At 42.7% G+C, this 18003-nt stretch overlaps 1 protein-coding gene across 3 annotated transcripts in view; it reads left to right on the top strand.

Annotated features, from left to right (window-relative positions):
* The window catches only part of ero1b (endoplasmic reticulum oxidoreductase 1 beta), an 85669-nt gene that overhangs the window by 35411 nt on the left and 32255 nt on the right, over nt 1-18003 (top strand). For all 3 annotated transcript variants that reach the window (XM_087978606.1, XM_043680077.2, XM_043680085.2), the window contains exons 7-10: nt 10280-10400; nt 11829-11875; nt 14158-14169; nt 15627-15653. In XM_087978606.1, coding sequence (XP_087834732.1) covers nt 10280-10400; nt 11829-11875; nt 14158-14169; nt 15627-15653 — 207 coding nt within the window. The remainder of the gene's footprint in view (nt 1-10279; nt 10401-11828; nt 11876-14157; nt 14170-15626; nt 15654-18003) is intronic.

Here is an 18003-nt window from a genome sequence, read left to right on the forward strand (position 1 = left end):
ATTACAAACAGTTAAATCTTTCAGCTGAGCTTTTTGAAAATCAAAATATTATCTTTGTGTGTGTGCTCTGAGTGTTTTCCCATTTTAAACAGATCCTGTATTAGCTTCCACAGGGTTGTACAATTGGGAGGGAGATGCCTTGGGGATCCACCACATCCATCCCAGACTGTAGGCAATCTCATGCCATTAGGTTCACGGGCAGGGGATCCTTGTGCTAATGACTACCCTTTGTCAGCTGATGAATCACAACTCCTCAATGTTCAGCATTACTTGGCTGAAGCATTCAGGGCAACCAGAGCACAGAATGTATCCTGCTTCAATGTCTATTACCCAGCGTGGCTTGGTTGCACCATTACTGAATGCACTGCCTGATCCTTAAGGATGTAGTTGCCATACTGGCTCTTTGACAAAACGTAAAGAGGGTAAACATACTAGACCTTGCTCTCAGCAATGTAGCTGTCAGTTAGACTTGAATTGAATTTATTGTCATGTGCACCGAGGCATAATGAAAAGCTTTTGTCTTGCGAGCAATACAGGCAGATCGCATCTAAATAGCATAGATAAGTAAATAATAGGTAAACAACAGCAAAAGCCAAAACACAGGTATAGGCAAATGTTAAGAGTTTGAGTCCATTCAGTATTCTAGCAACAGTAGGGTAGAAATTGTTTCAAAACCAACTGGTACGTGTGTTCAGGCTTCTGTACCTTCTCCCTGATGGTAGAAGTTGTAGAAAAGCATTGCCTGGGTGGGATGGATCTTTGAGAATGCTGGCAGCCTTTTCTTGACACCAGGCCTGGTAGATGGATTGTGTAGATGGGAGGTTGGCATTTGTCATTGTATGGGCTGAGTTCGCCACTCTCTGTAACCATCTCCGATCTTGAATGGTACGGTTGCCATACCAGGTAGTGGTACATCCAGACAGAATGCTCTTGATGACGTACCTATAAAAGTTGGCAAGGGTATTAGCCACCATGCCAACTTTTCTCAGCTGCCTGAGGAAGAAGATACGTTGTTGGGCCTTTGTAACCAGTGCATCCGCGTGAAGAGGCCAAGAAAGCTTTTTGGTGACCACTTTCAGTAGCTTGACACTCCACTCGTTCCACCTCTGTGCTGTTAATGTGTAGGGTAGCATGAATAACATTCAACCAAAAGTGAATGAGTTCCTTCGTTTTGCCAGCACTAAGAGTTAGGTTGTACTCAGTGCACCATTTTTCCAGGTCTGTAATCTGTTTCATCACCATCTAAGATTTGACCAACTATGGTGGTGTCATCAGCGAACTTTGTAAATGGACATTGGTCTGTGACCATATTAGTAGGCCTGACCACCATAGCCCTGCCTTCACACTGAGGATGCATCCATTTATTGGAATAGCACTACCAGTGCAAGGTTGTTTTAGAAATAAAGTAGATCTAGTAGCTCAAAACCAAATGTACATAAGTCACTTTGGGCCATCAGATTTTACATCCCTCACTCTGCCACTTGTATCCAGCAAGAAGATTAACATGATTTAAATGAGGAATGCCAGAGAATATACCAGAAGTATAAGTGAGCTGCAGTGGCTCAAGAAAGCAGATTTCCTTCATTCTTCAGGGGTTTTTGGGATGGCCAAAAAATGCTAGCCCAGCCTGAGAATCCCATATCCTTCAGTGGCTATCTTCAACTAGAGGTGCTCAGAATGATCCATCTCTTCCAGATGTCAATCTTCAGTCAATTTACTTCAGTCTGCAGAATATCCTGTAACGTCTGAAGGCACTGCATAGATCAAAGCTTATGAGCCCTGTCAATATCTGGGCAGTAGCACTGAAGATGTGCTATAGCCGTACAGTTAGCCAAACTTAGAATAACAACGCTAACATCTACCTGGCAATTGTTGACGTATGTCCTCTCCCAACAGAAAGTAGCAAATTCAATCTGGCTGATTCGCGCACAATTTTTGAGTCAGTGATTATCTGCATTATAAGATTTTATTGACATTATTGATAGTACTATCAATTACCTGTTAATGACATGTATTTCAGTGAACTGTGGTAAATAGAAGCACTCAAACAGAATTTAGTATGAATTTGGAAGAAAATCTCTACTTATTGCAGTCATACTCCGCATAAAGGTAGGTTGTCAAGAAGTGTGGCGCTGGAAAAGCACAGTGGCTAGGCAGCGTCTGAGGAGCAGGAGTTGAATTGAATGTACTGAGGCAAAGATTGGACGTTTCAAACATAAGCCCCCACTCTCTGCTTTTTTGGCTAAGAATGGGTGTCAAGTTGCGAGTCGTAGAGCTAGTGAGATCCTGAATCGTGATTGGACATTGGAAGATTGTTTGGTAAAGCTGACCTTCTCATGGTGAATCTTTGTGCTGGCTTCAGCCTAATGCCAATTCAGGAAAAGCCAGTCTAGAACTATGGCCTCAGCAGTCACCTGCAGCCCAGGCCAGGGAATCTAGAACACAGTCAGGAGGCAATGTGAGCCATGGACCCCCAAGGATCAGCGTGGCACTTCCATTCAGCAAGGGAGCTGAGTCAAGAGGCACGCAGAAACAAGGACAGGCTGGAGTGGAACAGAAGGCAGCCAACATGGAGGTACAGCAACCGACGCAGACTCCAGCTGGACAGATGGAGGCAATGGAGGAGTAGGAAACCAAAGAGGTGGGGGAGTAGATACTGGTAAAACACAGGAAAAGGAAAACCCGTCATGCCCAAAGCTTCCCAGTAAAGTGGGAAACAACAGCGACACAAGGATGACACCAGCAGTTCTTGTGATGGCAAAGAGGGGCAGAAGGATGGTCATCACCAGAAGAAGAGACAGAGCACTATTGGAGAAAAGGAGTACCCCAAACCCGGAAATGTATGCACCAAAGAGACTGATAAAGCCCAGCCTCCATCTGGTGAAAACTGGGGGTATCCACTGCCCACAGGTAACTGACAGCAGTGCTTCTGTGTCTGACAGTCAAAACTAGACTCGGCAGACCCTGGGCTCACCCTGATGATACCAGAGTGGGGAAATTGGGTCCCAGGGAGAATCTGGACAGCTACCTCAACCCTGCGAAAGTCCAACAGTTTGCCCACACCACAGGGATGCAGACAGTTGCCTCAGGGACAGGACCGTTGGTAAATGGACACTGGTAGCCTCAAACTTTAATGCTGGCAATTTTAACACTTATTTAATGTGCGTAGTGTTAAATCTTCTACATGATATGTTTCCACGTTGGTTTTCGCAAAGATGGTTGAGCTTGTGGGCCCATGGGCAGTCAGTTTGGTCGGGGGCAATCTTAATCGCTCATCTGGCCCGGGTATCCTGCTGCAATGAGGCAACTTCATCTGAGGTTAAGGAGATGGTGGGTGGGTGCCTCCTTGTAACAGAAGTCATGCGCAGAAACGCTCCCCTGAAACCAACTAATGTGTATGCCCCAGTGGGAAAGCGTGAGCGGTTGGCCGTCCTGCAGCAGCTTCCACTGTTGCTGGCCAGATCCAAGCTGAGATTTCAACTGTATCATTGATGCAGATGGATGATCCGGCAGGGGGACAGTAAACTGGGCAGCATATCCAGAGTCCTGATCAGGTCAAGGATGCCAAGCTGCATGACGTCTTCACACCTGCAGATGGAGCACAACGTAGTTACACCTGGTCACAGGCAGACTGGTTTATTCACTCTGGGATAGATTACCTGTTTATGTCCCGAGCATTCTCGGTCAGATCCACTGACGTCAAGCCAATGTTCTTATCTGGCCACTACCTCCTGCTGGCCAACTGTCGCCTACAGGACGAACAGCGGGCTGGCAAGGGAGAGTGTGAGCTGAACACAAAACATTGAGGAGCTCAAGACTGATTATGCAGGTTGGAGACCCATGAAGCCTGTCTGAGTCTCCAGCAGACTAGTGGGAAACGGTAAAAGGGAACATCGAGATTATTTATCCTCAAAGGTGTTCAGAACATGAGTGAGGTGGAGAAAACTGTCCAAACTCTAAGAAAGTATGCAGAACTTGCTCCTGCTACAGATGATGGGGGTTGATGTCACTGAGGACCTCCAGCAGGTGAAGGGCCAGCATGTGTCACTCTTTGCCTTAGAGACCTCCAAGATAATCTTATGGTCAGGGGTCCGCTCCATGGAGAGGATGAGATGTGCTCATGTTCCTTCTTCTAGAAGGAGAGCTCCATGCTCAGTAACTCGAAGGAAGATGGCTCGATAACATTATGTCAGTCTGACATAATGAGGATCAGCAAATCCTTCTATGCCAGTCTGTACGACACGAAGCCCATTGACTGCGAGGCCGCGCTGTCATTCCTGTCTTCTATCACTGAGTTCTTAGAAGACAGCACATGGGAGAAGTTTGACCAGCCGCTATCCCTGGACAAGCCCTCGAGTCCTTTGAATCGAATAAAATCCCTCAAAGCGGCGGATTACCAGTTGTGCTCTATGGGACTTGATTGGCCAGGACCTACTGGAGATGTATGTCATTATTCTTCTGGAAGGTTCCATGAGGAAAGTTATTATGACCCTCCTCTACAAGCAGAAGGGTGAGAGGGAGGAAATTAGAAATTGGCAACCAATCTCACTGCTAAATGTGGACTACAAACTCCTGTCAAAGCCATTGCCAACTGGGTCAGGTCTGCTATGGGATCAGTGATTCACCCACACCAAACCTGTACTGTACCAGACAGGGAGATCGCTCAGCGTCTCTCACTCCTCAGGGATACCTTTGCCTATGTGCAGGCCAGTGGGGTGGGCACGCTGCATCAGCCTAGACCAGGAGAAAGCCTTTGACAGTATTTCTTACACGTACATGAGAAATGTTCTCTCCAAAATGGGCTTTGGAGATGGAATCTGCAATTGAATCGTACAGGTCTACACCAACATTGTCGACAGTGTCTCAATCAATGGTGGGAATCAGCCAGCTTTCTAATCCAGTCTCGAGTCTGGCAGGGCTGCCCATTCTCTCCTGCCTTGTTTGTGTGTTATATAGAGCAATTCATTGAGTCCATCAGGAAGGAAGCAAGCCCGAGAGGAGTGGCTATTCCTGGCAGCAGGAACCTACAGGTTAAGGCACCCCTGTACATGGATGATTTCGCTGTTTTCTGCTCTGATCCACAGACCGTCTCAAACTCATGTGCATGAGACTAGTTTTGAATGGGTCTCTGGGGCCAAGGTAAACGGAGGCAAGAGCGAGTCCATGCTCTTTGTAAACTGAGCAGACCAATCCTCTATCCCCTTCACAGGACAGACCATCTGAAGGTGCTGGGTATTTGGTTCAGAGGGGCTGGGGTGGGTGCTATGTCTTGGGAGGAGCATGTCACTAAGGTGAGGCAGAAACTGAGCAGATGGGAGCAACGGTTGCTGTCCATCCATGGGGAAAAGCCTGGTCATCAGGTGTGAGGTAGTCTGAATGTTATGTGGTGCAGGTCTGGCCTATTCCCTGAAGCTGCGCCGTCGCAGTCACCCGGGCAATCTTTCACTTCACGTAGAGATCAAAGATGGACCGTGTCCGAAGGCGCACAATATATAAAGATCTAGAAAAAGGGGGACAAAGCAAAAGAGGGGCGCTATCCTCTCCCTGATGGCCACCTTTGTGTGTGGCTGCATCAAACTGTGCATGGATCCCTGGTGCGCGAACACAAAGTGTCACTCTGTACTGAGGTTCTACTTGTCCCTGAAATTGCGAAGGATGGGCTTGGCCTTGCTGCCCTGGAACGCTCCAAGTAGTTAGACCATTTGGTATCAGCTGTCCTTTGCGGAGAAATTTGCGAAGAAAGATCTTTGACCACACGTCCATCAGCAAGTGGTCAGCACGTAGTGTCCTTGAGACCCTTTGGGAAAAGGAGGGTGGATCCTGTTGAGCGGCTCCCTGTACAGACTGTCAAAGTCATTTGGCAGAATGCCTCAGCACCAGAACTCTCAAACAAGCACCAGGACATTGCTTGGCTGGTGGTAAGAAAGGTTCTACCTGTGAAATCATTTATACATGTCTGAACACTCTGCACCACTATATGCTGCCCTTGAAGTGACTGTGGTGAGGGTGACACTGTCACGCACCACCTTCTGGAATGTGCCTATGCAAAGTAAGTCCGGAGAGAAATGCAGTAGTTTAAGGTTCATCCCGAGCAGCTTCATGATGTGGGACTCCGTGCTGTACGGTCTGTTCCCCGGGACGCACACCGAGACTAACATCAACATTGCCTGAAGGACTGTAAACTCCGGTGAAAGACGCTCTTTGGTCTGCCCAAACCTAGCTGGTCTTCCAGTTGATGGAGTTGACCCCGACCTGAGTATTGCATACTGGCACATTCCAAGGTCCAGCTCTGTGTACTGAGGGATGCACTGAAGCTCTGAGCAGCTGCTGCCACAGTGCGCTGAGGAAAGGCCAGTGTTCTAAGGTCCTTCTGCCAAAGGATAATAGGGTCCATTCAGTAATTGGGCTCCACTGACTCCTCAGCTAAATGCCAAGAGGTTGGACTGTTAACAGCGCATTGTAAATATGAATGACTCTATCTGTTCTCTGAATGTAAACACAGTATACATCTGAATGGCATAATCAACTGTACACCTATCAAAGATTTCTGAATAAAGTGTATTTTTGAAATTTAAAAAAAACAAACTCCCCCATTCCTGATGAAGGGCTTATGCCTGACATGTCAGTTCTCGACATCATCTTGCTGCCTGACCCGCTGTGCTTTTCCAGCACCACACTCTTCGACTATGATCTCCAGCATTTGCAGCCCTCACTTTCTCCTTGAGTCCTTTGAAAAGAATAAAACTCCTGGAAGTGATCAAACTACCGGCTGAGTTGTATTCTGCTCTGTGGGACTTGATTAACCAGGACCTGCTGGAGGTCTATGATTGTAATCTTCTGGCAGATACTATGAGTGAATCCATGTACAAAGATATCATCACACTCATTACAAGCAGAAGGGGGAGAGGGAGGAAATTAGAAATTGGCAACCAATCCCACTTAAATGTGGACTACAAAATCCAGCCGAAGGTCTGCTCTGGGATCACTGATTCACCCTGACCAAACCTGTGCTGTACCGGGCAGGAAGATTGCGGAGAGTCTAGAATTCCTCAGGCATACGATCACCTATGTGCAGGGCAGGGACAGGGCACTTGCCTCATCAGCCTGGACCAGGAGAAAGCCTTTGACAGAATATCGTGTACACATGTGAGAGCTTTTCTCTCCAAATGGGCTTGGGAGGGAATCTGTAATTGGACCTGACTGCTGAATACCAACATCATGAATGCAGTTTCAATCAATAGGTGGGAATCAGAAAGCTTTCCGGAGATCTGGTATCAGGCAGATCTCCTGTTTTATTTGTGTGCTGTAAGACGCCATTTGCCGAGTCCATCAGGAAACCTGAGAGGGGTGACTATAGCTGGCAGCAGGGCCCTACAGGCTAAGGCCTCCCTATACATGGAGGATACTGCTCGGATCCACTGTCCGTGCCCAGACCCTTGTCTATCTGTGACCAGTTTGAACAAGTCTCAGAGCGGAACCAAGGTAAATTGAAACAAGAGTGAGGCCATGCTGTTTAGAAATTCTTCAACCCCTTCACCACTGTCAGGGTAGACCACCTGAAGGTGCTGGGTATTTGGTTCAGAGGGGCTGGGGCGGCACCAAGTCTTGGGAGGAGCGTGTCACTGAGGTGAAACAGAAACTGGACAAATGGGAGCCCCAGTTGCTTTTCATCATGGGTAAGAATCTGGTCATCCGGTGTGAGGTACTCTATTGTTGTATGTGGTGCAGGTCTGGCCTATTCCCTGACCCTGTGTAGGGACAGTCACCTGGCCCATCTTTCACTTCATGTGGGGATTGATGATATACTGTATCTGACGGGACATTGAATACAAAGATCTGGACCGAGGGCTAAAATATGCACACAATGCTGCCCTCACCAGATGGCCACCTTTGCGTATGGCTGCATCAAGTTTTTCATGGATCCTTGGTACACAACTACCAAGTGTCGTTACATACTGAGATTCTACCTGTCCCTGGTGTTGTGAAGGATGGACCTGTCCTCACTGCCGTGGAATACTCCACGTAGTTAGACTGTTGTATATCACCTGTCCTTCATAGAGAAATTTGTGAAGGTAAGCACCTTTGACCACAAATTCATCAGAAAGTGTTCAGCATAAAGCATCCTTGAGACCCTTCAGGAAAAGGAGAGGGTGGATCCTGTCGAGCAGTTCCCTGTGCAGACTGTCACAATCATTTGGCAGAATACCTCCTTGCTAGAACGCTCAGACAAGCACCAGGACATCGCTTGGCTGGTGGTGAGAAGGATCTGTTGCCCGGCACACACACCGAGATGAACGTTGTGCCTGGAGGACCATCAACTCGATGAAAGATTCTTTTTGGTCTACCCGAAACTTGCTGGCGTTCCAGTTGAAGGAGTTGACCCTGACTGTGTTACAAGCTGGTACATTCCAAGGTTCAGGACGACATGCTGAAGAACATGCAGTGAGAAAACACCACTGTGTAAGGTCCTTCTGTCAAAGAATAACGGGTCCATTCAGTAATTGGACCCTGCTGACACCTCGCCAAAATGCTAAAAGATTGATTGTAAATACAGAGAATGGTGAATATCGAAGGCTTAATTAGTTCTTGAAGTAAAGCGAGTGTAGATCTGAATAGCTTCATTAACTGTACATGTACCAAAAGATTTATTTTTATGAATAAAGTATATTTTTGCAATAAAAAAACCTTCAACTGCTTCATTAGTTCTTTCTCTCATCATAAGATCAGGAGTGATGTTTGCTGCTGGTAGGACAATATACAGTAGCATTTGCAATTCTTCTGATACTGAAGCAGTCCATGTCCAAATGCAGCAAGATCTAGACAACACTCAGAATTCAACCAGTAGGTGCCAAATAATAGTAATACCTCAAGTTCCAGACAACAATTCTCTCCAACAGGAGAACTTAACCAGTGCCACTTGATGTTCAAGGGCATTGCTTTCACTGAATCCTTCATTATCAATATTCTCAAGGGCGTAACTCTCCTCGCTTCCTCCAGCTACAAGATCAGAAATACTCCCCACTTGCCTGGATGAGTGCAATTCCAACAATACTGAAGAAACTCAAGACCTTCAAGCATTGTTCTTGATTGGTACCCTATCCTCCACTTTCAGACTTCATTCCCATCATCACTGTATGATGGCAGCATTGTATACCATCTATAAGGTTGTCTCACTTCATCAAGGCTCTTGACAGCATCTTCCAAACTCTCAACCTCTACCACCTAGCAGGTGAAAAGCAGCAGAATAATGGGAGCATCATAACCTGAAAATTTCCTCCCAACTATGCACCTCCTGACGTGGAGCCTTTCCTTCATTATCACTGGATCAGACATATGGCACTCCCTTTATAACCTCTATGGGTGTCACTCCCCCAAGGACTACAGCAGTTCAAGAGGTTCTCCATTGAATGCTGGCTGAGCCAGTGGTGTTCATGTCCTGTGATGAAATCTGTAGTTTTGGGTTGTTGGAGGATTAGTTACTTGTTACTTCAGTATGTGCTGTTTCTCATCTGAACTTGCACCCAGTCAATTGGGTCCAGAGAGTTTCTTGTCACTGGTAATGTCCCAAGGTAATAGGAGATTCGGCTGTGGTAATGTCATTAAATGTCATTCGGTAGTGGTCAGACCTGCTTGTTGGAAAGGGTCATTTGCCTGACATTTATTAACCCAACCTCTCATTGTGCACATTTTGCTGCATGCTGACATGAACTGCTTCATTATCTATGGAGTTTCAAAATTAACTGAACACTGATTCTCTATAAACTGCACAGTGAAATAAAGCAAAACAAAGGAAATTAGCTTATTGAGGTCAATGTCTGTAATGAGAAAAGATGGATTGGGTTGTGTTCCTTTCATATGAAGATGAAAAGGAACTTTAGTATAGTTGGGAATGACTAAACATGTTTCTAAGTTGCCTTTTTAAAATTCCACTTCCTGCTTACTTTCCCCTTCTTACTGCTTAACTTCCACTTACATTTTTGGTGCTTTTAAATATTCTTTTCTATTTTCCAAATTTCCCCACTTGTATTTGGTAAACTGTTTTCACATGGTTCAACATATTTAACCACGTTGCCACTGTTCGTATTTCTGTTAATTTGCTTTCTCTCTCTTCAAACTTAGTAAGTTTATTGAAGAACTTATAAAGGCAGCCCTCCCCAATTCGGTACCAAAATTATAATGCTGTCATTCATAGATGCTGATTAAACTGATGTTTACTTTGTTTGTAAATAAGATAACGGCTATTCTCTGAAACTGACAGATAATATCTCTCTTTCTGCAGATGAATTATCTCCTGATGCTGAATATGTGGATCTCCTCCTGAATCCAGAACGGTACACTGGATATAGGGGATCATCAGCTTGGAGGGTGTGGAACAGCATCTATGAAGAGAACTGTTTCAAGTATTTTTTTTTTCTTTCGTTTTTGCTGCATTTTATTCCTTGAAACTAATTTGATTCCTCTTGCCATGCAGTAGGTGTTGTGGTTAGAATTGCTACAAATTTAAAAAGAAATACATGCATGTGTTTTCAGTTTTTAACATTTGATGGTCTTTATTTTCATTTGTGACTAATGGACATTAAAGCATTTCTGCACTATCTGAGCTTGGAAATCTTTTGTATTGGCCTTACTTTATACGTTGATATTGACAGCCACATTTCAGCTTCTCAAGTTGACTGTTCTTGTTTCTTTCATTCTTCATATTGTGTATTGTAGGCATGTGACTTGTCCAATCCAAGTTCTATGAAACCTCTTTGTGCATTGTTGTATTTCTCAGTCCATGATTTCACGCATACCACAAAATGTAAACTCCACTTAGCCCTTCTGACCTGCCATTCTGTCACGATTAAAAATAATTTATTACCTTTTAGAATAAATAAAGTTTTACTATGAAAACTTAAGCTATTTATCAGTGAAAGAGAGAAATCAAGTGTAGAGACTTAAAATACAAACTAAGTACACACCTTTCATTTTAAAGATTTGAAATACAAATAAAAAACCTACTATAGCAGCTTTCTATGCACTGGTAATGTCTCAGTCCTGACATTCTGGAGGCTAGCAATTTTTGAGAGGATTTGTAGTGCAGGTTGATGATAAGTATGTAAGTTAGCTTGCTAAGCTGGCAGATTTGTTTTCAAACGTTTCGTCACCATAGTGGATAACCTCATCAGTTCTTGCTATAAACTTTAATCGAAGCACATCTTTCCCCCTCTCGTTCAAATTTCAACTTTGATCCAAATTCCTAGTTACTTTGGCTCAGTCTCACTGGCATTTATCCCTCATTCTGAGTGTTTGGCTTATTCTACTAAGAAAAAATTCAAATCAGAGAGAAAAATGTGACTGTTGGTGTCTTTAACCTGAAGGTCATCATGCCACAGGCAAAGACCAATGTTAAAAATTGTACCCTTTCTAATGGCCGCAGCCAGAAATGGAACTGAAGCCGCTCTATCAACATCCTTCTGTATTGCAAATCCGCCATCTAATCCAATTTGCTTTCAGAACTTCAGCTCAACAGTTCCATTCTTGAAAAAAATCCAGTAAAATTCTAGCATTAGCATTCCATTGTTGAATGTCTCCTGTCTGGCCCTGAATCTCATTTTCCATAAATGTTCATGATTTTTGTTCTTATCTGCCCAAACTGTTCAACTATCGTGCTTTAGTTACTAGTGTATTTTTTTTTGTAGAATTAATTCTGTAATCTAAGCATCTAATGTAATGAGGTACTTGCTGTGATTACTGAAGTATGTCTGCCATTCAGCTTTTCCCAAAACACTACAGTATTTTTGAAACTTACTTTTTTATTAGCAAATAATTTTGAATATCTTTTGCAGGCCTCGATCTGTATATCGTCCTCTGAATCCACTTGCACCTAGGAGAAGTGAGTTATTGTGCAAAATCTGTTTTGGCTTGTTATATTATTATATCTTGCTCACCCATGACTTTGTTTCAGGCAGATCAGAAGTTGTTTTAATCCATTTCTTAACAAAGTTATATTTCTTGCTCACCTCTCGTTGCCCTGAGAAATTGATTGTGATACATTTTTGGGCAGATCAGGCCATATATTAGAAAATCAGAAGGTGATACTCTCTATTTTCTGTTTGTTTGAACGTAAATGAAAAAAGCAGAAACAGTTTACCTGTAGTTTTCCTATAACTGAATCCCTAATATTCTCAATACTAGAATATTGCTGTGGCTAAATTATTACAGGCTACCTTTTAATTTAACTTCTTATTAAGAAATCTCTCAATCAAATAGTTAAACCATGATTTGAACTTGTATGTCGCAACCAAAATAAGACCCCTCAAGTAAGCACGTTAAGAGTTTCACAATCCAACTTGGCTATTACTCGATTAATGGAGGAATTCAGCTATGATTCCAACCAACTGTGTTTGTCTCTGAATGGCCAGAGTTCGATACTTCTGTACTGTTGATCTCCAAAGTTCTGCTCATGAAGATTCTTGGAGATAAATTTGTATACAGGTTTCTCTTTCAAGTTTGTGTCATGACATTATTGATTAGATTCTTCCAAAATATATGTCTGCAGCTTCCCTTCTTATCAGAAGTAATTTCCATATTCCTTATTATATTTTAACATTTGACTGTCTGTTTGAAGACACAGCTTTCATGTGATTAATACCTGAAGTTCTTCTGCAGGGAAATTAGTTGTCATTTTGGCATAAGCCATTTAACAAAGCAGGTGTTAAAACATGTTTGTTCATTTAGCTTCTACACCTCATTCCTAATGAAGGGCTTATGCCCGAAATGTTGATTCTCCTGCTCCATGGGTGCTGCCTGAACCTGTTGTGCTTTTCCAGCAACACACTCTTGACCCTTCTACTCCTTTTCCCAGACATGGCTAATTTCTTTTAGTTTCTGTATAACAATTTATCCTTGTCCCTGAACAATTCATTTGAGACAGAATTATTGCTAGTTTTTTCAATTCTCTCAGTCCAGTATTAAAGTTCTGAAGTTTACCCTATCACAGCATGAAAAGAGGCTATTATACTTTGAGATAAAGTGGAAAATTCTGAGTTTTGAAGAATTATGAATGCAATTTGCTGTTGATTCACTACTTCAAAATGCTTGCTAATGTTCAGCTCATAAGTGGCATCATTAGGTGTTTTACTGGATTACTTTTGTAATTAATTCATGTGGGATATAAGAAAAGGAAAAGGTGGTAATCATTATTAAAGTTTAATTTTGTTTTTTAAAAAAATTATGGAAGCATAGAAAGAAATCACAACCTAATGCACTAAGATGAAGTACCCCAGTTGTCTGTATCAAAATATTTCACATATACCCAGTTGCTTCTAAGTGCACTGAATGTTTAGAAGAGCATGGCATTATTTTTCTTGCATGTTGTCTGTATCAAAATATTTCACATATACCCAGTTGCTTCTAAGTGCACTGAATGTTTAGAAGAGCATGGCATTATTTTTCTTGCAGCAGGCTTCTACAAATGGTAGTGAGATGAATGATCAGCTAATTTATTTTCAGTCACTTCAAGGGAAGAATGTTGGCCACAACAATGTACAAACTCTGCGTTCCTCAAGTAGTGTCATGGGACTTCTATTTCCCCATAGATTACTGGAATCAGTTTAATGACTGCTGCAATATTACAGTACATATCCAATACTGCACTGGAAGGCAAACCTAGATTGTAGCCTCAGGTCACCGTGAGACTGAAACCTCTAATCTGAGGTAACCAGTTTAGATTAGATTAGATTCCCTACAGCGTGGAAACAGGCCCTTCGGCCCAACAAGTCCACACCGACCCGCCGAAGCGCAACCCACCCAATATACCTAACACTATGGGCAATTTAGCATGGCCAATTCACCTAACCTGCACATTTTTGGAATGTGGGAGGAAACCGGAGCACCCGGAGGAAACCCACGCAGACACGGGGAGAACGCGCAAACTCCACACAGAGAGTCGCCTGAGGCAGGAATTGAACCCAGGTCTCTAGCGCTGTGAGGCAGCAGTGCTAGGCGCTGTGAGGCAGCAGTGCTAACCACTGTGCCACCGTGCTGCCCACTAAGCCAGTCTAACTCCACACATATATAAAATTTAAAATATTAGTTTGTGTATATTGATTGTGTAAATAGTAAATATGCATTGATATGATTTTTAATCTTAAATATTCTCATTTCTCTCCTCAGGAAACGATGATGGTAAGAGCAGATGAGATGGATGCAAATATGTATGAACTATTTTAGCAATGCAACCTCTACAGTTTAGTTGTGGTGTAAAGCACTTACTGTTTTTTTTTTAAAAAAGAGAAGTATCCCTTTAGGAGTGGGACTAGTTATCTTAAATTAGTTTTAATCAGAAAAAAAAGTATTCAAAATGCAACATGAAAGAAGTTTCACTTGGGATGGGTGGAACTTGTAGTTTTTAAGTTTGCTTACAGTTTATTTCTTAAAACTTCTGATCAGAGATAAACGTTGTCATTAACTTGAGAGCTGATTCTTTTTAAACTCAAACAAGGAATTTATTCAGTTGGTTACCTTTTAATTTATATCTATTGTCTTGGGCAAAGAGCACTGCAAAATTGATTAAACAGATTATTCTAGATTACGTTACAGTGTGGCAACAGGCCCTTCAGCCCAACAAGTCCACACTGACCCGCCGAAGCACAACCCACCCATACCCCTACATTTACCCCTTACCTAACACTACGGACAATTTAGCATGGCCAATTCACCTGACCTGCATGGCCAATTCATCTTTGGACTGTGGGAGGAAACCGGAGCACCCGGAGGAAACCCACGCAGACACGGGGAGAACGTGCAAACTCCACAGTCAGTCGCCTGAGGCGGGAATTGAACCCGGGTCTCTGGTGCTGTGAGGCAGCAGTGCTAAGCACTGTGCCACCATGCCGCCCACTAGATATGCCAGTTTTGCACCCTTGACAGCTTTCAAAGGAAAAGTATGAATATATCTTACAGGGTTACCATGGCTTGGATAAATACGTCAGCTAGAGTTAGAAAAGATGTACGAAAGAGAAAAATTACTGGTTTGATGGCTGAATTATGTTTACTTGGCTAATCTCAACTGGGATGTCATTGGTGATATTACAATTGATCTCATTATCTTTGATTTTGTGTGTGAAAAATTACGGTTTTATTAATTGGTTTCAGTGATTTGTATTGGAGGATACATACCGGATACATTTCTAAGTTTAAAGAACAGGTATGATATTCCAGAGTACTGTGCAGTCCAGTCCAAATGCAGCAGGATGTAAATAATACCTCCAGTTTGGCTGACATGTAATACACCAGGTAATCAACATCTCCAGCAAGAGACAATGTAACCACTGCTCCATGCCATTTAATGACATCGCCGTTACTGAATCCCCTTATAACTGTGCCAGCACAGTTATCATTGCCTGCATTCATGCATTAAAACAAAAAGCGTTATAGCACTTTGTTTTGGTTTATAAATGAGCTTATTGGTAAGATTCCAAAGAGCTGCTGGTGCAGGTGGTACCACTCCAGTATAAATTAGCACCTTTTGTGTGCGGGAGGGGTGGAGAAAAATGGTGGAATTATTGTTATCTTTTGTTTATGTTGAATGTAGTGGGATATTTCATATTTTGCCATAAATAATAATAATTTTATATCCACAGGCGAGTCTTTCTACAAGTGGTTGGAAGGTAATAACTGAATACGTGTACAAAATGCTTAAAAATCAATTTAGTTAAAGCTATCTGGAACAGCCTAGTTGAGCTGTTTGATCAGCAAATTGGAAATGTAAATAAAGAAATGCAGCCAACATTTTTGAGTGGTTTCCAAATCCACTTATACCTAACACTGAGTTTCCATGGTTCGCTGGGTGCTCAAATGTGAGTAACAATATCTTTTATGATCATGATTTCTTAATGTAATGGAACAGATGACGAAGACAAAAATAAATCACATTTTGTTAATCATTGTAAGTTTAAAGGTTTTTGCTGGATTTCAGTTCAGTGCCACTAGTTGATGTGCCTGTGATTTACTGTAAATCAGTTGTAGTAAGGGTCGAAGGAATCCTCAGATGCATTACTGTTTCTGTACAGCCCTCACTTTATAAATAGTCTTGATATAGTCACTGCCTTAATATCAATATCTGCAGCTTTATGATTTTAAACCTTACTGCACTCTTGCATGGAGAAACTGCAGTAATTGTTCATTCCTTTCTGGCACAAAAATGAAACCAGAGAGGTGGCCTGACAATAGCTAACCAGGAAATTAAAGATAGTATTAAATCCAAGATGGTGCATACAAACTGACCATTAAAAAGCAGCAGACCTGAGGTTTTGGAACTATTTAGATTTAGCAAAGGAGAACAAATTAATTGATTAGGAGGGGGAAATAGAGTGCAAGAATAAGCTTGTAGGGAACATACAATCTGATTGTAAAAGCTTCTTTTAGTGCGTGAAGAGAAGATCAACACGTACAAACATAGTCAGAAACAGGGGAGGTAATGGGGAACATAGGCGGGTAGTCCAATTAAATATAAACTTTGGCTTGGCCTTCACAAGTGAGGGCGTGAATAATATTGGGGAACATGGGGTCTCGTGAGAGGGAGGAACTGCAGGAAATCAGCGTTAGTAGAAAAGTGATGTTGGGGAAAATTGGGATTAAGGACCAATACATAAATAGCCTGATAATCTTCACCTCAGGAAGAGACATGAGAAATAGTGGGTTCATTGCTGGTAATCTTTCAAGATAGAAGACAGAGGGTGGTGCTGGAGGGTTCCTTTTCAGACTGGAGACCTATGACCAGTGGTGTGCCACAGGGATCCGTACTGGGTCCCTTGCTTTTTGTCATTTATATAAATGATTTGGATGTGAACATAGTAAGTTTTCAGATAATGCCAAAATTATAGATATAGTGGACAGCAAAGAAGGTTCCTTCAGAATACAATGGGATCTTGATCAGGTGGGCCAATGAGCTGAGGAGTGGCAGATGGAGTTAAATTTAGATAAATGTGAGATATTGCATTTTGGAAAGGCAAATCACAATGGTAGTGTTGCTGAACAAAGACACCTTGGAGCGCAGTTTCATAGTTCCTTGAAAATGGAGTCGCAGGTAGATAAGATAGTGAAGAAGGTGTTTGGTATGCTTACTTGTATTGGTCAGAGCATTGAGTATAGGAGTTGGGAGGTCATTGGTTCGGCCACTTTTGAAATACTGAGTACAATTCTGGTCTCCCTCCAATCGGAAGGATGTCGTGAAGCTTGGGAGGGTTCAGAAAAGATTTACAAGGATGTTTCCAGGGTTTGAGCTATAGGGAGAGACTGAATAGGCTGGGGATGTTTTCCCTGGAGTGTCTGAAGCTGAGGGGTGAGCTTCTAGAGGTCTATTAAAAAATGGAGGGGCATGGATAGGGTAAATTTCCCTGGGTTGGGGGAGTCCAGAACCCAAGGGCATAGGTTTAGGGTGAGTGGGGAAAGATTTAAAAGGGACATAGGGGGCAACATTTTTATCCATGGGGCGGTATGTGTATGGACTGAGCTGCCAGAGGAAATGGTGAAGGCTGGTATAATTACAACATTTAAAAGTCATCTGGATGGGTATATGAACAGGGTGGTTTAGAGAGATATGGGCCAAGTGCTGGTAATTGGGACTAGATTAGTCTAGAATATCTGGTCAGCATGGACAAGTTGGACTGAAGGATCTGTTTCTGTGCTGTCCATCTCTATGACTCTATTCTATAGACTCTGGAACAATCCTTATAGATTGTAGGGTGGCCAACATAACTCCACTATTTAAGAAAACAACCAGAGAGAATATTGAACTATTTACAGGTTATGTTGACATGGTAGGTAAAATGCTGGAGTCCATTATAAAAAGTTTAGTAACAGTGGCAGGACCGACAGTCAGCGTATATTTGTGAAAGGGAAATCATACTTGACAAACCTACTGGAATATTTTGAGGACGTAACTTTGGAGTTGATAAGGGGGATCCAATGGAAGTGGTCTATGTGTACTTTCAGAAGCCTTTTGACAAGGTCCCAAAT

Source organism: Chiloscyllium plagiosum, unplaced genomic scaffold (genome assembly GCF_037043375.1).
Source record: "Chiloscyllium plagiosum isolate Xiang-an unplaced genomic scaffold, Cpla_swu_hap1 HiC_scaffold_3, whole genome shotgun sequence".
In the NCBI taxonomy this organism is placed as follows: Eukaryota; Metazoa; Chordata; class Chondrichthyes; order Orectolobiformes; family Hemiscylliidae; genus Chiloscyllium; species Chiloscyllium plagiosum.